The sequence below is a fragment of the Diplotaxodon limnothrissa genome, linkage group LG17 (genome assembly GCF_057381915.1).
Source record: "Diplotaxodon limnothrissa isolate DT_005_m linkage group LG17, D_limnothrissa_male_GT1.1, whole genome shotgun sequence".
Taxonomy (NCBI): domain Eukaryota; kingdom Metazoa; phylum Chordata; class Actinopteri; order Cichliformes; family Cichlidae; genus Diplotaxodon; species Diplotaxodon limnothrissa.
In genome coordinates this window covers 29,925,923-29,948,333 of record NC_140612.1, presented here as the reverse complement: position 1 = coordinate 29,948,333, position 22,411 = coordinate 29,925,923, and the positions used below count along the sequence as shown (strand labels likewise).

Sequence of the window (22,411 nt, the reverse complement as noted above, 5' to 3'; positions counted from 1 at the left end):
GTGATCGATGAGTAGCCATAGGATGACAGAGGGAGTGCTGTCAAAGCCACAACAATGATGGATTGTTGTGATAGGAAGTGACTGTTGCTGCCAATGGCGGCCGTCTGCTATAAAAAGAGCGAGTCTTAAATAAAGTTTCTTCTATTGAAATAATAACCCAGCCAACAGTCTCTGTACTTTGAATTCTAAACGCCTTATCTACTATTACTCCAGAAGGAAGTGGCACACAAATATGATGAATTTTTCTGTATCGCTAGTAAATAATTGATGATTTGATGAAAGCCGTATTAGAGCCTTTGATGAATGAGATGAGGTAGCTTTATATCTAAACATGTGAATATTTTTTTATATTTGTTTTTATTTTATTTTTTTATTTGAAGTCAATCATTTGCCTATAAATATATTGGCATCTCTTGTCAAGCTGTTTCTTAATAATACTTTTTTTTTTTTTTTTTTTTGAATGAGCAGGAGGCATTTCAGGCTAATGATGTCTTTACATGTTTCTGACATTAGTATAATGAGAAAGCGGGCTGGCTGTGGAAGGCTGGGCTCGAGTCGGTATACCCTGCAGTGATGAGAGAGCAGGAGAAAAGGAGACAGAGGCTATGTGTGTACTCCATGCATTGGAAATTATTCTCTCAGAGCAGAGGGAAGGAAACTTTGAAATGCACACAGGGAAAATTGCACAGGGGCTGTGTATATTTGTGTTTAACCCTGAAGAGGGATCAACTCCACATCTACTCTGCTGCTTTTTGGATTTTTGCAGAACACAGAAAGCTGGACCAGACAAGGCAGAGACAAGTGTGTGTGAAAGGGTGACAACATGATTAGATCAGTCCTCCGAAGGCAGTCTGTTTTCTTTCGGGTTTTTTTGGGGTTTTTTGTTTCTTTTTTTTGGGGGGGGGGGGGTTGCAGTGTAATCTGCTTAAACTTGAAAAAGCACCTTAGTTGAAGAGGAGATACCAAATGTTTTCAGACAAAAGGAGCATTTTCTGAATTAAAAAAAAAACACACCTGTAAGCACAGGCCTGCCCTCTATGCTAATAGAGTTTTGTCTTATGTAGGATCCAGTAACTAAACAGCAAGAAGTACATTGCAGAAATAAAACTAACAGGATTTGGCAACAACTCGTATTTTTCTTTTTTCTTTTTGTACAAGCAGCCTGTGGCAAAACATCCCTCTTTGAGGACTACCACAGCTACTAGAATCGAGCAGAACAACCATCACTGTAGGAACACAAATGCTCGAAATATGACATTTGGAACACAGAAAGTGAATCTTCCTCTTGTCTTCTTCATCTTTTATTTTTAAGAAACCTGTTATAATCCCACTAGCAATAAAAAGCAGTTTTGTTTGGACTGGTGCAAAGACGCCAACAGCTCGCTCTCACAAACAATGCATTGCAAAGATATGCGCTAGATAAGAAAACATACAAAATATATTTGCTTTTGGTGTTTTGTTTTATTTTATTGTCATATTAAGCCGGGATTCGTCTTTGCCAAGAGGGAACGCTGAACATCAGACAGACCAAACCTAAGTAAAGAATCCTAAAATGTAAACCTGGATTTGTAGAAATGTTCTCCTCAAGAGGGCACAGATTTTGTTCTTAAGCTTTATAACCATTCTCTCTCTTAGCTGTTGCTATAAATTACCATTTTAAAGTACTCTTAAGACTAAGAAATAAGTGTCCATGTCACACTAAGTTGTCTCATTTTGTGCTTAATGGAGTTTTTTCTACTGCACCAGTCTTGTATCTCCTAGCTTTGGGAGGAAATGTTGATTTAGGTTTTTTACTTCTCTTTTTCTGGATTTTTGAATTATTTTAAAGCATCCCATCAATGTCTGTAATATGATTTTTGAGGCTGGGTCTCCCTTTGTGTTCATATTCAGGTTCTCTCCGTCCCTCATAGAAGACTAGTGTGCTGTAGTCGACTTTTTGAGGTGACAGACGTCAACAAGGCCCAAAAACAAGCAGCACACCAGAGAGAAGTCTTCCTCTTCAATGATCTCCTTGTGGTAAGTAGACGAAAAGCCTTACACTTTATTAAATTGACAATCATTATGAGATATTCAGTATAAAAATACTGTTTTCATCCTGAGAGTTTCTTTTTCCTTCTTCTGCACACAATCACACTTTGAAGTTGCTTATTTAGTTATGACAGCTGCAGTCCAACAATTCTTACTTTGGGTCCAGCTTTTCGCAGTGCTTGTCTTTTTTATGTTATTTCATAACTCTGGCGTCTCCAGGCATTTCTTTTAATTATAGTAAGCAAATAATAATAATCAAAGATCTGTCCTCTACAGAGCTGCTTTAAAGGATGGTAATATAGTTTCATTTCACTTGAGGACAGCACAGATTAGCTGCTCATTTGATCCAAAGTTATATAGATGTGGGAATTATCAAAGGTTTAAATGTTGGACATAATGTTCTCATTAAGAGGCGCATAGGAGTTATCTATCCAATGTATTTAACTGACCTCATAATTATGTCAAATGCCACAACATACAGGAAAGGCAAAAAGCAGCATAGCCATATTACTTCACTTTCTATGGAGGCATAAAAGTAATTGGGACCTGCAGGAGAGGTTGTTAAAACTCAAATTTGAAGTAAAAGACTAAAGAAGCTATTGTCCAACATCACAGTGCAATTCTGTTCATTTGGCACTAAAAGTTAGCGGAGCGATATATTTCGCAAGGATGTCTTCTCGTGACAGCTTTGAAAGCGGGACAGAAGTTGTCTTTGAAAATTTTTCACTACGGGATGAAAGTGAAGGGGACTTCTCTTTGAATTTGGCCCCTGTTGGATGCTTCTCTGGTGTCCTGGATTGTTGATTACCTGACAGGAAGACCACAATATGTACGTCTCCCACAGTGTGTGTCTGACAAGGTGATCAGCAACACAGGGGCACCACAGGGGACTGTCCTCTCCCCCTTCCTCTTCACCCTCTACACCACAGACTTCAGCCACTGCACAGAGACCTGCCATCTTCAGAAGTTTTCTGATGACTCTGCGGTGGTTGGATGCATCAGCAGGGATGATGAGACAGAGTACCGGGCTGTGGTCGACTCCTTTGTCACGTGGTGTGAGCAGAATCATCTGCAGCTCAACGTGGCAAAGACCAAGGAACTGATCGTGGACTTCAGGAAGACCAGGAAACACTTGACCCCTGTTTCAATTCAGGGGGTCAGTGTTGACATTGTGGAGGACTATAAATACCTTGGAGTACACATTGACAATAAACTGGACTGGGCTAAAAACACCACAGCACTTTACAGGAAGGGCCAGAGTCGTCTCTATTTTTTGAGGCGACTGAGGTCCTTCAACATCTGCCAGAAAATGCTGAGGATTTTCTATGAGTCTGTTGTGGCCAGTGCGATCCTCTATGCTGTTGCATGCTGGGGGAGCAGGCTGAGGGTCGCAGATGCCAACAGACTTAATAAACTAATCCGTAAGGCCAGCAATGTTGTGGGGATGGAGCTGGACTCCCTCAAGGTGGTGTCGGAGAGGCGGATGCTGTCCAAGATAAAGACAATGTTGGATAACACCTCCCACCCACTCCATGACATGTTGGTCAGTCACAGGAGCTCGTTCAGTGAGAGACTGAGATTACCGAAAAGCACCACTGAACGACACAGGAAATCATTCCTGCCTGTGGCCATCTCCCTGTACAACGCATCCACTTAACACACTGTTTGCTGCTACAACTACACATGTTTCTTTTCCAACTATTTATTTATGAGTGACTTATGTATGTATGTATGTATATATATGTATATATTGTACTATTCTTAGTTAGTGTATTGTCTGTCTTGTCTTAATGTTGGTTTAAAATGGAGCACTGTAACAAAAAATAATTTCCCCCAGGGATCAATAAAGTATTCTGATTCTGATTCTGATTCTGATTCTGTTACAGCAGCTTGAAAATGTCAAGAAGTGTTTAAAGTGCCAATGTGATGTATTGGTTTAATACGCCTTTCCTGGTAAATTATGCCTCACAGTAGTGCTGGAAAACAGATATGCCTCATCTTTCTCTATCTGGAAGGTCATTCAGTGGAAAAAAAAGGAGCTCCATAACAGCCACGATATATCCTGATATAAGCACTGGCGCGCAATCTGAAACACTTGGAAGGTTGTAGTGTACATTAGTATTGACTATCCGCTCTCGATGTTGTCACGGCGGGGTGCGCCAGTGTGTTTTTTGAAACAGGACCCAAAAGCAGATGTGGTCGAGGAGTTGCAGGTTTAAACAGAAAGCGATCCTTTATTTGGATGATAGCAGGAGTTAAACATGGAACCCTAAGCAAACTAAAAAACACTAAGAAACAAACACTATGAAGTTCTATGACTAAAACAATGGTGGGGATAACAGACGACCTGATAATGACATTCAGAAAACAGAGGACTTAAATACACACGAGGCGATCAGGGGAAGTGGAGACACACGAGGAAACAGCTGACTTGGATATACATAATGATGCACAGGAAAGAGTAAAACTAACCACATGAACACAGAACACAAGACCCTTTTCAAAATAAAACAGGAAACATGCAGACTTAGACACGACAACACAAGCTTAACAGGCCTAACACACATGACAGACTAGACAAGGAACCAAACACAGAAACCAACGAGACAGATGATAAACAATCACTAACCTAAACCTCCACTGACCCCTAAATAAGAACAATACAAACTTATAACCAAACTAACATGAAAGCTTCAAAAATTACAAAATAAAACACAAAATGCTGGGTCAGAGACCCAGCCTGTGACAGATGTTTTTAAATGCTCAAATAGTTTGTTCTTTCGCAACTGCCTTTGATGTTGTTATGCGATATGGAAATCTCTGGCAAGATTTTTGGAAGTGTTCAGAACATGGAACAAGGAATTAAATAGGCAGTTCTGTCATTCAAACATTTTACTACAAGGCTCATGATGTTGTTTATTTCTACAGATCTTGAAGCTTTGTCCAAAGAAGAAGAGCTCCGCGGCCTACACTTTCTGCAAAGCCATGGGACTACTTGGCATGCAGTTTCACCTTTTTGAAAATGAATGTAAGTCACAATGCTGGTATGAAAAAAAATCCCCTCTTGATATCTCCTTAAGTCATTGCTAAAATCTACCATTTCCAAGCTTGCACAGAGAAAAAAATATCTGTCGAAATTCGAAGCGAACAAGGACTGTATAATTTGTTGCTTTATCTTAAAGGGCTTATTTTAAGCACAATAGTCTTTTTATTTTTTTCTGACAGCATCAAACTATTATCGGTTTTATTCCAATCTTGCATTTCAATTTCTGGAAATGTCATTCTCCCAGTCCCATTCAATACATGCTGCATGACATTTTTGCAAGCAAGCCCAAGTTTGCAGCTCAGAGTGACCTTTAGAAGTCTTTTTATGATCACACTTGTAACTAAGACACCCAGGAAAGTAGTTTAGATATGCCTTTCACTCAACAGTTTAATGTACTCCGCAGACTACCCCCATGGAATCACCATCCTCTCACCATTCGGATCAGACAAGAAGCAGGTATTAAACTTCTGTGCTCAAAGTGCCGAGGAGCTGCTCAAGTTTGTGGAAGACCTAAAGGAATCAATCGCAGAAGTGACGGAGATGGAACAGATACGCATCGAGTGTGAGAATCTTTCTAAATTGTCCATATCAAATTATAGAATTGATATAATTTGACAACAATAATTGTTGTTTTTACTTGGAATGATGTTGAGCGTTTGAGTATAATCGTCAACTTTGTGTCTATTCCTTTTGTAGCAATACTCCCTACAACTGAAGAAGGGTCAAATGCTATTACATTTTGCACCAAATCAATAATGTCATATCTTGGGGTGTTAGAGATCTTCTTAGATGTGAGAATCAATATGTCTTTTTTTTCATTTTTCTTTTTTCTTTTTGGTATTATGCGCAAACTACTTGTCTGTGTCCCATCTGTGTGGTTTCAGACTGAGTTTTGAAAGAAAAAAAAACCTTCTGATGCACTGCAGCTCAAGCACACTGCAGGGGGGCAATGATACGGAGGTGAAAATAGGTCAGGGCTCCTCAAAGCAGCCAGGCATCTGACTTGCTCGGACTTGTGCGCGCCTGAAATTCTCTAGACAATGAGTCACTGCAACACATGGACAACCTAAGTGTGTCCGCAGCCTAGCTTCTGCCAGTGGGCTTCAAAGAGAGGATCCCTGCTGGGTTTTGATGCAGTTGCCTTACCCTCGATAGAGCGGGAGGCCCTGCAGCCAAGGGGGAGCAGGCAACAACATACGGAGATAGGCAGGTGTTGACAGAAGGAAATTATTTTTCTCTTGGAGCTGTGTAAAGGCTGGAATAACTTGTGCTAAAACATAAGAGAGTGGATGTTGGGACACATTTATTATATTTGCAAAGGCAAACTTTTTTCTCAGGTGGTGATAGATAAACATTTTGAAAACAAGGAAGAGCTGTCACCTGAACAGACAAACTTCCCATCGTTTTCCTCCAAGGGGCTTGATTTTGTCAGCAGATTAGTAAACAGGCCTGCGGCAAGCTCACTTCTGTTTCGAGTTTCCCTCTTTGAATTTCTTTCCCCTCTCGCTGCTGTTTTTAATAAAGGTAAATTAAATATTGTCGTAATTCTTTGCCACCACAGAATCTCTTAGTTTCGCCACAGTTTAAACCAAATTACTGTACACAGAATTTTAAGCCCGAGCTAATAGTTACACCGACTGAGCGTGCCAGTGCAACAGCATTAAGCATGCAGGCTTATTATTCTTCAGATTTTTGCTGCTTCTTCTTCTTCTCATTATTATTCTTACTGATTGGCATTAAAGCTCACTATTTATTAGCTGTCAGATTTTATCTTCTTATTATTATTATTGCTATTATTATTCCACCTAACATTTTGACATCCTTCAGCTTTGAGAACCTCCCACAGAAGTTATACCAAGATCCACAGCTCCAGTGAGAATAGTGGGCTCTGGCTTTTGATAACAATTTGTCATATAGATTTCCATATTTATAATTCAAAGTTTTTTTGGATTACAAGGCTTTGGATTTTTTTCCACAGGAGCAATTTAAGTTTCATAAAGAATTAGATTTAAAACAGAACAGTGTAGAGATATCGCCTAGAAAATACTTACTTTCACAAATGCCATTAAAGCCCAGCCTTTTCCCACCACCTTGCTTATAGCCAATAAATATAAAACAGGTTTTGGAATTTCACAATAAAATGTGAAACTTTTGTATTTTATACTTGGGAAGTCTCTGGCACTCGTGATGAATCAATTTTTCCGATATCACTTGTAACTTTTCTTCGAGACCCACTTCCATTGTTTCTCTCAGTTGTTTGGACAGTAGGCTCACACCTCCTGTTCTTTTTACAAGCTTTAGTCACCATAGCAACTGGTGACTGGTGTCACCCTTTCTCTCAATTTAAAACTCATCATGGCTGATCCAGTGGGGATCGGTGTGTCCTGTTTTTATTGATGCTTTGATGCAATTCATCACAACTGTTGTTCACTGTAAGATCAATTTTAGTCAAAGTATTATTGACTGACAGGTTTTACAGGAATTTTGCTAGACTTTCAAATGAAAAACTGCTTATCAGGGCTTGTAAATACCACTGGATTTTCAGGACTTTCAAAACGAAAGCTCAAAAGGGATAAAAAAAAAGGTAGCGGCTGCATTAGTGGTTCCTGTTATGACCACTATTATATAAACAAAATGAATTTACATGTTCTGTTCTTTCAAAATGAAATCCACTTCATAATAAAAATGACATTTGAACACTTTTCCAATAGTCCGATTCATACTCTGCATGTTTTTTTACCTTTCCAATAATTTTAGCCAAATTATACTTGACTGTCAAAATAAAACCTTAAAAAATATTAAAGGTGACTTTCAAGGCTTATAAAACATGACAGTTTTTATATATAATTCATTATCCTGAGGCTCCCTGAGTAGCTCAATTTATGCCTACTGCTGTGGCCTTTAAAAATAAAATGTCCCTGATATCTTTTCACTGTCTCTTTATCTAGCTAGAGGTACTTACATTAAGCTCCCAATACTTTTGCAACGTCCAGAAAAAAAATTCTTATTATCTGATGGTTCATCATAAATCATCATCCTGTTACATCCTGTTAACTGCTGACAACTCAAATGGCAGCAGGTACATTAGCACACTCAAAATTTCTTTTTCTTTTTTTCTTTTTTTTTTTTAGTTTTAGCTTTTTCTTACTTATACTCACCAACCACCTTCGGTACATCTTAGGTACACAGATATATATCAAGCCAAACAAGTGGCAACTCAATACGTGCAGATGTGGTGAAGATGACAGAGGTCAGAGGAGAGGCAACAGTAACTTGTTACAATCAAGGTATCCAAAAGAGCATTTCTGAATGCACAACACCCCCCTTAAAGCAAATTGGCAAAAGCAGCAAAACTATTAACAGCTGTTTGGCTAACAGCAAATTATTATTAAAGACAGTGAGAGATTGTTAACTATAGTATCTTCTCAATGCATGCTGCTAGGCACTGTTGAGATGTTGTTATGCCAGGCATGCATTCGCCTAAAACAACTGGGCTTAAGTTTGGTTGGTCCAACTGCTGTACAGTCAATACTGAGACTGGTCTTTCCAGGGTTTAACTAAAGTTACACAGATCACTGACATTGATAACAGGGAATAGTCCTGCGTGTTAATCCAACTTTACATTATGGACATTTTCCCTCTTTAATACGGAAAAGTGCATATTAAAATCATAATGCTTTGGTAATGAGCCATAGTGTTTTAATAATGTTTAGTAATGAAAAAAAAAACATAATTATAGCCACTATAATAATTTTATTGAAAGTACAACTACATTTCAAACCAAGCAATCGTTTTATTGTTGGATTTTTCATCAGTCATGGTAGATGTTGTATTGCACATGTGACTTTACAAGAAACATCCAAGTAAATTACTGATTCAGTTCAAATAAAGACTGTTATTTATATTTTTAGTTTTCTATCGATGGAACTTGAGCTTACTTTTTTTCCCCCCTTTCCGTTTATCTCTTAGTCTCAGAATGCGGACATGTTGTACCGCACCCTCAAAGTCTCACCTGGCAGTTTTGTGGCTCAGCATCAAAATTAGAATGCAGTGTTGTGTTGGAAACAAAACAACATTTAGTCATGATGATTGGAAATGACATGCAATTACCATCAAGTGTGAAGTTTAATTAGCGAGATGAAGAGGTGTGTGTTGAGACTGGAGAAGAGAGTGGGTGGGAGAAATGTGCATGAGTGTGTATGTGTGTGTGCTCGCTTTTGAAGGAAAAACATTTCCTGGTTAATTTTGTTGCTCTTACCCATCATCATCCACCAATCTATCAACTTCCTTTCTCTCTCTGTCATGGTGATTATGAGGATGATCATTTTTGTTTTCTGCTCTCTGCAGGGGAGCTGGAAAAGCAGCAGGGAGCCAAGACACACTCGGTAAAGAACAACGGCACACAGCTAGAGCTTCGTGGTAAACAGGGCTCCCCATCAGGTGTGTGTGTGTGTGTGTGTGTGTGTGTGTGTGTGCATACTGTTGCTTATTGAATCCCACTGGAGAGACACCAACTGCGCTGTTAATTTGTTTACCTGCTGCTGTTTTTATGAACTTGATCATATCTTCAAAAACTAGGCACTACCTGTAGCATTTAACATCAAGAACACTGTGTAATTTAAGATGTGTACAATGCTTGTAAAGACTGTAAATGCGCAAAAATCACCTTTAGCTAAGCCTCGCCTAGTTTCAGGTGTAGTTACTAGTCCTCCAAAGTCACATGAAATGGGGTATAGTCTTTCAAACAATGTCTTTCTCAAAGTAAACTAAACTGGGCTTCTCACTTCTACTTCTCTCTTTCACAGCTTACTAGTTGTTATGAAACTGTCTCATTTTAAAAAGAGAACCAGGTGAAAGGGTCTTAGAGCTACACTTAATGAATACAAGCTCAATAAATGAGAATTCAAATTAGATTTTTTTGTGTAACAGGGCTTTTTCTCCCCCCCTTGATCGTGAAAGAATGAAATATTCATAGTACTCACAATACTTTCTACACCATATTATGAATTACACTCAATGGCCTCTTCATTAGATATATCTGATCAACACCTTGCTAGCACAATTATCTAATCAGCCAATCACATGGCAGCAACTCAACTCAATGGTCAAGATGACCTGGTGAAGTTCAAACCAAACATTAAAATGGTGAAGGAATGTGATTTAGGGGACTCTGAAGGTGTTATGGTGATTAGTACTAAACGGCCTGGCCTTTTACAAACTGTTGATCTGCTGGGATTTTCCCATACAACCAGTTCTCTGGATTAAAATACCTTGTTGATGCCAGAGTTCAGCAGAGAAAGTCCAGAATAAGGAGGAATATATCTGATTGTACAACATGTCAAACCTTGAAGTAAATGGGCTACAGAAGCCAAAGACCCCAACATTCAATGGTAGGGTCCCAGCCACGTCAAAGAGGTCAAACCACCTCAAACTGGTTTCTTTAACATTTGCACTCTATGGGCTCTACATTCACCAGAGATCAAAAAATAGGTCGCTTTTGCGATGAAAATCTCATCATGCATGTGCAGCCAACAAATCTGCAACAACTGTGTGATGCTATTATGTCAATATGGACCAAAGTTTCCAGCCCCTGCTGAATCTGTGCCACTGAGTATTTAGGCAGCTCTGCAGGCAAAACAGAATCAAAATTGGAACTTAGCAAGGTGTATCTAATAAAGTGGCTAGTGAGTGTATCTGTCAAGGTTGTTGCCACTTGTCACGGTTTGGTGCTGTGGCGGACAGGATGAGGACCCAAATAGAAGGGTGAACTTAAAGAAGCAGCTGTATTGCACTGTGCAGACACTCGAAAGATAAACTCAGGACAAATTAAACTAAACCAGGAACTAAGAACTGAAACACTGGAAAACTAGGAACAATGAACTCAGAGCAATGGAAACCGGAAACACAAAGAAACCCGCACAGCAGATGGCGTGGTACAACACGGCAACAAGCGGAAGACTGAGGACTAAAATACACAGGCGGGATGACGAGAGGATGGGGAACAGGTGGAAATACAGCTGGGACTAATCAGACATAATAAGACAGAGGGAAAGCAAAACTCAAAACACTGAACACAGGACACAAGGCTATCAAAGTAAAACGGGAAACAAGAGATATCCACGAAGACACAGACTTGACACTGACTGAGGAGACACAGGGAACAAGGAACACAGAGCACAGAAACAGAAAACAAGAGACTAGAATGAAACTAATGAAATCAAAGCCTTTTAATAACACAAAAACACTGGGTAACTGACCCAGGTACGACTATGCTGTTACTAGATCCAGCAGTAGATCCTAAAAAGTAGCCTAAAACCATGTAAAAGTTTTGCATTCATTTTTAAGTAATTTTAAAAATAAACTTTTATTTGTCATGAACACATAAGGTTGTATAACCAAAATCTTCTTATCGTCTATTCATGCTTCTCCCAAAATGCTGATGCTAAAGACATATGATAATAAACACTGTTTTATTGGGCACTCTTCTGAATGAGGTTACAAGGTGGCTTCTGGACAGCAGTTCAGTATGTGAGGCTCTGTGAGTGTGTTTGAATCATAGGTACACAGAAGGGAGAGAGGGACAGCCTGTGTTCTATAGCCATCCCAATAACTGCAAGCCATAGGATATTTCACATCTTTGAGTTCAAATTCAATAACTGCAACACCAAAACACAGGAGACATTATCTCTGGAAGTTCCTTACACTCATTCTGAACTGGAGCACTTGTTTCCTTCCTTCCTTAGCATTCTTGTACTATGCTGCATCCAAGCTTGAAGATAGACACATTTGTTCCATTAGTAAAGCTTTAAAGTTGCATGAATGCAGTTGTGAGTGTGATGGTATTTCTAGGTGAATGATTTTCATTACTGGTATCTTGTGTTTATGTCATTTGTCCTCATAAGAGAGCTTGACATCAGTAGCATTTTCTTAATGTGTGAGGCTAACTAATTGCATGCATGGCATTATGATAAAGACACAGGAGAGCAGACTGTTTCATTTTAACACAGTGATGACTTGGAGGGTTAGCATTACTTGTAACAGGTTAAATTTATACTTTGTTAACATTTTTCCTATCTTGCAAGAGAGGATAAGTGATAGTTTTGGCTTTTTGTGGAGGGTAGCTTCCCCAACTCAAATAAAAAGAATAAATTCTGATGTGGCAGCATCACGGACTATAACTACAATTGATGTAAAGTTAATGGTGTTTATAGACTACCTCTACAGTAGCAAACATCCTTAAACTATGCTGTTTATGCCATTCCTTGAGATTTCAAGAGCCTGCCATGAAAAGTCACTGATGCTAAGCTCTGATTGTACATTTGCTTTTTAGAGAGGGGTTTACTGAATTTTCACTTGCTTCTAGAAGTTCTTCCACATAATAATTGATTGCTTGCTTGCTTCAAGCAAGTCTAAAATTCCTTATCTTTATCTTGGAAAAAAAGAGTGATTTTGCCACCACCTTTGTCCCTTTTTCCCTTCTGTTTTCCCCCCTGCAGGACACCAGGAGATAGATGACAGAAGTGGACACAATGCAGTAGAGGTAAGTGCCTAATAATAGGCTTATGTCCCAAACAACAGGTAAGTGAGTGCAGTGAGAGTCTTTGCAGTGGCAGTATCGAGGTAGGACAAGATAAACTCAGGAGTATCTTTAGGATTAGAAGCGTCAAGCAAGTGTGGGTGAAGAGTGCGTGAGAGAATGAGTGCTGCTGGGTAATGTGCAGCGGGCATGTGAGGTAACCCAATCAAACAAAATATTAGATAAAAGGACTCCTTTGTTGTGTAAAAATTAAATATGATGGCTCGGGAGAATTAATACACTCACAGCGGTCAGAGCAGGTTGTCCTCACGCTGAAAACGCATCAGGCTTAAATATGATCTGGAAGCCAAAAAAAAGAAATAGGTTGTAATTAGTTTCGCAAGCTCAGGCAGAAATTGTGACTCCTTTGGGGCCTTTCAAGAAAACGAAGAAAAAAAAAGGCTGGGGAAAGCTGAGGACATGTGTGAAATGCATTTACTGTGTGTGTACCCGCATGCAGCATTGAGACCTTAATTAACACAGCAGCATGCAGGCGGATAATTTTAACGCTCATTTGACCTGGAATGGTCGCCTCCCCACCCTTTTGCCAGACCTCTGGGGGGAGGGGGACCTCTCGTGTGAACATTTTGTGCAAGAAACACAGGAAATGGAACTACACAGTATGTGTATCCTTGAAGCATCAGGTGACCTTTATTAGCCTCTGTTTTTTGTGGCTCTGGAGTTTAGGCTTGGATTGAAAAGCCAAATACACGGGGTCAATTTGACATTCAGTGGCTGTTTAATTCCACACAGCCACTGGTATATGTTACACTGTATGTCTTTTGCTCAGGTGCTGGCTCAAGCAAATATAATTCACAAGTTCTATCAGATGCTTCATAGTCATAATAATGAACTATTATCGGCTTTAATTTGAAAACATGTGCAGTCACATCATTGGCGTTATAGATTCCAGAGTGCTTGTGATACAAAAGCCATTCGACAAACTAGCAAGAAAAAATTAGAGTGCAAATCAAATTATAAGACTAAGATTTTAGCTGTAGTAAATTTGGACATACTCCAATCCCAACAATGTATTTTTTTCATCATTTCTTTGCACAGGGTTGGCTTCAGGTCATTCTCGTTCCATTTCTTTTTTCATTTGTGTGCCTCAGGTCAGTTCTACCTCGGGTCAATCTTCATGGTTGTCTGAACTACCTTCACCAGCCATCTTGCTCTCTGCCATCCAGCCTACAGTAGCCTAAATGTCAGCGGCTGGTGGGGAGCCACTAGCTGTCCAAACGCATTTATCTCAAAAACCAGGAGGGTCCACTCCAAAAAAGCCTCTTTATACTAGAGGCAGAAATCTAAGGATACCAAATCCTGCGGCAAGCTTTTAATCTTAGATTTGATAAGGTGATGAGATTCTAATGTTACTATCTGCCTCAGAGCAGTGACAACAAGCCGACTGTGTTGTTACAAAATGGCCGTTAGTTGTTTTTAAAATCCTGTTGTTGTCAGAGCCTTTAAGATTTCGAGAAAAAGTTTATTCAGTGCTGTGCACAGGTCTTGAGCCACCCTTTATTTCTTCATATTTTGCAAGGAACATGGCAAATAGGTGTGAAGATTTATTTAAACATGTGCAAAAATAAACGGAAACCTAACATATAAGTCAAAAAGTTTGTGTCTAACGTGCTTGAAAGTCAATATTTTAGATGAACACATTTATTCTTCAACACAGCCTGAACTCTCTTAGGTAAGCTTTGTTGTCATTTCTTTAAGTAGTCTTCGGGAATAGTTCTCCAGGCTTCTTGAAGGATATTCAGAACTCTTCTTTGGATTTTGACTGGCTTTTGTTCTATTTTCTGTCAAGATGATCCCCCACTGCTTCAGTAATGTTGAGGTCTGAGAGGACCTATGTCTGATAGTGTTCCATTGAGTGCTTTTATATGCAAGTCTTTGTATGATGCATAGAGCGAGAAGCAGGGTATACCCTGAACAGATTACCAGTCTGACGCAGGGCTACTGATGCTGATCTGAGCCAAAAGTTTTGGATTTGTTACTCTATAAGACTTTTTTTCCACCTCTTATTGCTTTTGCGCCAAGCTGCTGGACTTGTTGAGTGTAGAAGAACCAGATGTAAAAATCCAAATCTCTAATTACACCTGCTGCAAAATAATGGCTTTAGAGCCCAAAGACAAACTTGTGCTTAGTACAGATACATGCGAAGGCATCCTTTTGGGCTTAAACTAATGAGCTTTTTGTGATTCTTGACTAATTTGGACCATCTGTTAAACAAATCTATTTTTTACTGAGAAAAAAAACTTTTGAAAGGCACAAGAAAGTCATTTAAATCCTTCACTCTTTATCTGAAGTGATTTAGAGCTCACTGATACTGTATGGTAAGTCATCAAGAAGAAGTGACTCTTGGCACATTCAAAAGGAGAAAATGTTAATTGAGTTCTTTCGTACAAGAGTCACACCGACTGCTTTAAAAGAAGGGACGAACACTACTGTAAGACCTTTCTAACCTTAAGATACTTCAACTTCAAAGACTATTATATTCACACAGCCGGCATTCTGAAGAGGTTTGGTGGTAAAATGTTTTCTGATCGACACATTAAAACTGGAAGCATATGTAGATAGTTGTGCTGTGGTTAAGAAGCTCAAAATACATGTAAAAAGTCCCAAACTCTTAATATACACTATTATACACTTCCATGTAGGAGACTATGTACTGTGATAAAAGTCTTGAGTTATACTTTATTTCTTTATATTTTGCAGAAACCTAACTCCACCACATAACTCAAGGAATGAATCAGTGTTGTGTCTGCATATAACAAACAATTCTGCAAAGAAAATATTTTAAATGGTATCTTTAGGCACTTTGTAGCCTGTCAAAGCATAATTTGTTCTTTGTTCTTTAGCTGAATCCATGAAAAATTCAAATCATATCATATGCCTTTTATCCCCTGGAGAGCAATAAAAGAAAGTTTTGCAGTGATTCCCAAAGTATTTTTTGCCAAAAACGTGGGATATACCGTAGCGTGTCCAGAAAAAATATTTGAGAAAAAGGACCTGACAGAATTGTGCAACTGTTAGACAGAAAGCACATGTGTAGAAAAAGGTGCTGGTGTGAATGAGGCAAGTTGTACAAAGCAGCGCCAGTCCAGTTACTATGTAGCTAGGTTAGGAGACAGACATAACAGTGACTTTCTGCATGTGAAATATGCTGGAGGTTCTGTAATTTGTCTGGGGCTGCATTTCAGCTAGTGGTGTTGGGGATCTCCAGATTTTGATTCAGCATGCAATACCTTCTGAAATGTGTCTCATTGGCATACAGGTTCATTTTCATATATAGCTTCAGTATGACAGTCATCCCAAACACAGCCAATGCATTTAAAGCATATCTGATTGAAAAATCACATGATGGAACTCTTAGTCATGGATTGGTCTCCCCACTGCCTGAACCTTAACATTGTTGAAGCAGTGTGGGATCATCTTGACACAGAACAAAACAAAAGGGAGCCAACATCCAAATAAGAGCTTTCAATGTCCTTTAAGACCCCTAGAGAACTATCACTGAAGACTCGTCTAGCAGTCCACCCGACTTCCACGCTCAAATGTTAGATTTATATAAATACACCATCGGGGTACTTTTTGCATTAATTATCTCCACCGTACACAGTGTGCATTTCAGATTGTGCTCAGTTCCTTGAATTTCTTGCCATATGTTTTCGGAGATACACATTTCTGAAACTCTGAGACGTTATACAATTCTGTAAGTAGGCTGCATAAAAAAAGATAGTAAAGGAAGAGAGATAAAGGGGGAAAAAGCTGAGGGAAACTGCCTATAGAAATCAGAGTGCTGAAACAAATGGGACATCTGGAGGTTTGCATTCTAATTGATTGTTGCCTGTGGACGTCTGTGGTTGTCACTCTGCTCACTTCCTCTCCTCCTCTTCTTCCACCTCTCCCTCTTCTTCGTATGACCTTGGTCTATGTTCTGCTTACCTCGACCCACAAGTCTCCTCGTGTTCGCTGTCACCGTAGTGCCACACAGTGGTTTGGAAGGGAGACACGGGGGCCCTCAGTGTCCCCTTTGGAACCACCGGGACCGTCCTCTAGCATCGTTCTTATCCCCATTCCCCACCACTATTACCAATGACGCCAGTCACACACACTGGTGTTCCCAGCATCCAGCACTGTTCCCAGTACCTGTGGGGGTGGAGGGAGGGGAGAATATTGTAGTCACAGAATTTTACACCTCCACCGATCCTTAACACCTAAGCCCCCACGCATGCCCCGTGTGTGTGTGTGTGTGTGTGTGTGCTGTGCGTTCACTCCCCCCACAAAAAAAGAAAAAGAGGGCTTGACGGATTGTAGAGGAGGAACCAGTTTTATAACATTTGATGCTGTTCTCTTGGCTGTTTTCTAAACTAGGTGTCAATTCACAACAGGCTTCAGACGTACCAGCTCAGCAGCAGCATGGCTCGGAGCCCCGAGAGCGCGGCCCTTCTTAATCACCGGGGAGAGGTGCTTTTCCAGCAGGGGCCCCAGGGGGTAACCCAAGGGCCTGCGCCTCCACCACAGCACCTGCAGCTGCAGTCAGCGGCAAGCACTCCCGCCCATCATCTCCCCCTCCAGCAGCACCACCAGCCCTGTGTCAGCATGGCTGACCTGCGGCCTGAGGCGCTCATCCAGTGTCAGCAAATTGTCAAGGTCATCATGCTCGACAACAGCAGCCATGGACGCATGGAGGCCTTCCTCAGCCAAACGCCCACACACCACCACTACCAGCATCACCATCACCACAGCCACCATCAGCTTAGTCACTCCGCCATGTCCACCCCTGTCCGCTCGCCAGACGGTTCACACGGCAGCGACGGCCACCAGCCCCCACTGCCTCCCCCGCCTCCACCTTACAACCACCCGCACCAGTACATACCCCCAGACCCCCGCCTCAGTCTACACCGGACCCCAAGTGGCTCTCGGAGCATGGTGTAAATAAATGAATTCAAATTTTTCTCCCTGAAAGACAGACACATACTTCCACATAAACCCTATCACTTCTCTTCCTATCTAACAGTACATATTGTACATATATACATACAGATGAAACTATAATGAAAAAAATAAAAATCCCACTTATATGCATAAATTTAAGGAAAAAAAGATTTTAAAAAAAATAAGGTTTTAAAAGAGATAAGAAGAAATATAGTGCGTATATAAAGTTTTACTTGATTCCACATGTATTTTGAAATATTATGTAGTTTTAACAAATTTCTATAACTTTTTGTCAGTTTTAACTCTAGAGAAAACTCACTGCTATTCACTTCATGGATGGATTCCTTCCAGTTCCAGTATTTATCAGCAACAACAGAAACACACGAATCCCTCAAATCTTTTGAATTTTTCTTGTAATGGATGGAAAGACATCAAGGATCTTCTGCTTCTGTTCGCTTTATCATCCCAAGCCTCATGCCTACTGTGCTGTATGTGCACACGTGCGCATAGCTGACACTTAACTGAAACTCTGTGCCAAAATACATATGCCTCCACTAAACACTGACTTCTTTGCACTTGACTAAATGCTAGGGCTAGAAGAAGAAAAAAACACACTACTCCTTTGCTTTGAGAAAATAGTCATTTCAGGCTTCTTGTTCAAGGAGCAAAAAAAAAGAAAAAAAAAAGAATAGCAAAACTGATATTTCATAAAACGTTATCTACCCATTTGCGCTGTTGCTTATTTATTTATGTGATGGAGGGCCTTCTCTCTTCTCCACTCCCCCGGATTTAAAAAAAAAAAAAAAAGAAGCAAAAATGACATTCTCCCGATAAGCTGTCTTTGTCATCCTCTCCTCCGTTGTGTTGTGGCTCTCTATCTTCAGAAAACATTCTCACCCAATTATTGCTCTCCATATATCATTCTACAGTGAAGGATGACAAGAACCAAAGGCGACCAATCATATAGATTGCTGCCGAGCCAAAAAAGTTAACCCAGGATGCTTCTGTTGATTGATGCTCGTCTCTTACTCTTCATGTCTAACATTATTAAGGCTTTCCAGGAATTCTTGCCCCTTTTGTCAGCTGATGGAGGGAAGGTTTTGTCTTGTTTTTCAACATTTTGAAAATGTCTCATCGTCTGAAATGGCTCTAAAGCTACAGTGGGTTCAGATGTAAAAAAAAACTGAAAAAAAACAACACAATGTGCTGTCATCGGTTATCAAATGTGTCGTCGCTATATGTTTTTTTTGTTCCAAGAACTCACCCGAGAATTTCTGTTAGGACGCTACACTTTTTAAATGTCGAGATGTGTGTTTATTTTAATTTGCCATTGTGCCATCATTGTGTGTTTTCCGTTGGTGGATAAATGTCGGGCAGAGTCCACCCACAAAACATCCAGACGCTGTCTCTTTACGTCGGTACGACTGCCAGCTTTTGTTCCAGATCCTTGTGACTGTTTTCTCTGCCGTGCTAACCTTTCATTTTGACATTTTCAAAAAGGCAAAAACTACATGGAGCTTATACTGCAAAAGCTGGCATTAGTGGCATTGTTTGTGCTGCTGGCTATCCTGCTTTAAATAAGAATGGAAGGGAGGGGAGAGAGAAAAAAGAATGCATTATCTGATCTCTTTCTATTTCACCTCAGCTTAGATTGTAAATACCACATTCAAAGAGTCAGAAAGGACAAGCAAGCTACCTTTAGCCTCTTCAAATTGCTATTGCCCTGTCAAGCATCCGTCATTCTGAAATAGGTCAGCGACCGCCATAGCCTGAATGCGTTCATCTTTTATACATAACCCCCACCAGGTACTGTGAAATGGATGTTCAGTTAACTCTGTTCTCATCTGACCTCCATCTGTGTGATTTGTTGATTTATAATCACAGAGCCAATGCGGGGAGGTCTCTATCTCATCTGTCTGTCCTGTTCCACTTAGGATGTCACCCTGTGAAAAGACAGCGGTTGGACAAAAAACACAAACAAACAAACAAACAAAAAGCTTTCTGTTGTTGTGGTTGGCAGAGATGAGTGTGTGTGACCTACTCACAGTAGCATCCTAGCTTTCCTGTAAACAAATCCGTCCTCGCTCCTGTTTATCCCCGTAATTGCTTTTGTTATTATTTCATAACACAATGAGAGGAATTACAGCTTTCAAAATGAATCAAGAGCTGTGATGATTCATTTAACACATTTACTGGCTACATTGTAGAAATGAACTTTTGAAGGTTATGTAATAAAATTTAGAAACTATTCTACTATTATGAATTTTACCTTGATTGATGATGATTGTACGGTTGCTGATTTATTTGTTTGAATCAGCTTTCAGAAATTACATGATTGATTTTTTTCTTCTTCTCATGCATGTCAGTTCCAAAGCTTATTGAACCCTTACTCCCAAAATCTGGAATTTGTGTATGAAAGACTTTGCTGTGGGAGGTCAATTTTTTTTTTTGTCATGATGAAAATGAAAATTTTTGTGGTGGAATTTAAAAAACAGACATGGATTTTTATTCTTTTTTTTTTTTGTTACGATGACAAACACCCCTTCAAATACAAATACGAATGGCTTCTTTGGGCAAATATGTTTTTGTGCCTCGAGGCAAATCAAATGCCTCTTTCATGGCCATTTTTGCTTGTTTTGTCTTATTTCTATGTATGTTATGACCCTTTCTTTATGGTTGCACATTTTAGTCGAAAGATATGCTGCGTGTGCAAGAAACATAAATATGAGGCGCACTGAAAATGACAGATTTACATTTGCAGGGAAACTAATGTAGCATTTGGGGAGTGTAGCAGATGATATGGAAGTGCAGTAGTGGGTACCTTTCATGAAGAAACTCACAAAAGGGCTCTGCCATACCAGTACATTGCTTCATGAATGACATGTGAATCTTGTCTGGCTTTTCACCACTGTGTTTGCTCATACTAGTAAAAGAAATACAAATAGAGGAAATATTTATGGATAGACAGGTGGAAACTGAGTGCAACATGAACCATCATCTCCCTCAGTTGGCTTTAAAAACCCTCCCTGTCTTTGCGGTATATTAACATGCAATTAAAGATGATTTAAGTCTATACATCACAATGGTTTGCTTTGTTATTGGATTCAGTGGCAAGATCAGTATACTCTGAATTGCCGGGAAAATGCTTATTTTGAAATGTTACACATCACTCAACACAGCATTTTACCTTCACACACTATAAACCCGCACACATAGTTTTCCTCCTACTTTGAGTTTTATGACAAGTAATACAATAGCTAAAGAATACATGGAACAATGAATCATAACACTACTTTTATGTGAGGTGTTTGCTTCTAGTAGTAAATCCACATACTGTAAGTTTGACTTCAGTTTTATGTCACCATGTGGAACTTATCTTTATTAGTGAGTCTTATTGTTTTCAGTAACAAGCAGGTGTTTTCTCTGAAAAAGTAAACTACCTGCCAAGGAAGAGATAGTGAGTAGAACAGTGGTTGATATCACAGTGTGAAAACAGCAGCAAAATAGCAAGATATGTACATTGATTATGGGGGAGAGCAAAAAAGAGCCAACAGGAGTCAGCTGGTTTGTCAAACTTGCAACTACGCTCAACATGAGTGGGAGTGGGTAAGAATACCTCATTGTTTTTATACACCGAGAGACAGCAAAAGAAGACATTTTTATCATTATAAATTATTCTGTTTTTGTCACAAAAATTTTGATCTGAGTATATCTGTTGCAAATTTACAAACCGCGTGGACTAGCATGTCCATGCATGGAAATACAGAAAATAAAGCAATGCTGTACTTTAAGTAACACCAGAAATCATGACTGGTGCCAGTGCTGGAGGTATTGCATCGTAGCACCTTCCTTAGTGTCACAGTGTAAAGAACTTTCAGGAATTGCTTAGCTGGGCAATACCGCAGCACATTGAACCTGCCGATGTGTAGCAAAGAATGTCTATTTGCATTTTCTCATTTCTATTTCAGAACACGAATCCGTGCAGGAGACAAAAGTAAAACACTGAAAAGTTGAGCTGGTCTTTTGTTTTGAATTAATGCCATGTTAAAAAGACACATTGGTGACATTTTTAGAAAAAAGTCATTTTAGGAGAAAAGGCAAATATAGTTGTAGTTACCTTAATAAAGTGATCAGAAGTTTACATATACTCCTCACAGGCATGGATATCATGGTAATATGGGGCTCAGACAGCATATTTAATATTCTTGAAAATAAAAGCTCTGTGCACAAATTTACATTTATTTTGGATTTTCTCTAAATCTGCTACCCTTTCACACTGCATGCTTTGGTAACCATCAACAAGCTATTTGACCAGTCATTTTGGTAGAATTGGTAGAGTTCATTTAAATGGATTCATTTCCTGGTATGAACCGAGCTTTTAAGCATAGTACAAACATTTTCAATAGGGTTGATGTTGGGGAATTGGGAAAGCCATTCCAGAATTTTGTCCTTGGTTGGTCAGTTTATCAAAGACATAACAATATGCTGCTAATGTTAGATAAACCTTGTTCCCAAACACCAGCTCTGACAAGTTATTCTCACTCTGAAATTTTGATTGTTATCAAGGAAATCATTTTTATTTAGGCAAAATTGAGAGATAAGAAGATAAAATCTATACACCCTGGAAATAAAGTCAAATTACAATAACATTGATGACTGTGAGGAGTATATGTAAAGTTTTGACCACAGCTGTATATACTGAAGTTACTGACTTCTAACTAGCTGATGAGAAATGAAGAATTGACATCCCAAGTGCCAATGGTATACATTTTATTAACATGAACACTGAAGCAATATCAGGGTATATCTTTAATACA

General features: G+C 39.4%; 1 protein-coding gene across 1 annotated transcript in view; it reads left to right on the top strand.

The window, feature by feature from the left end:
- The window catches only part of iqsec3a (IQ motif and Sec7 domain ArfGEF 3a), a 135,259-nt gene extending 117,665 nt beyond the window's left edge, over positions 1-17,594 (top strand). The window contains exons 9-14 of the mRNA XM_085376657.1: positions 1,891-2,016; positions 4,957-5,056; positions 5,478-5,636; positions 9,422-9,514; positions 12,571-12,614; positions 17,031-17,594. Coding sequence (XP_085232783.1) covers positions 1,891-2,016; positions 4,957-5,056; positions 5,478-5,636; positions 9,422-9,514; positions 12,571-12,614; positions 17,031-17,594 — 1,086 coding nt within the window. The remainder of the gene's footprint in view (positions 1-1,890; positions 2,017-4,956; positions 5,057-5,477; positions 5,637-9,421; positions 9,515-12,570; positions 12,615-17,030) is intronic.
- Positions 17,595-22,411: the final 4,817 nt, after the last annotated feature.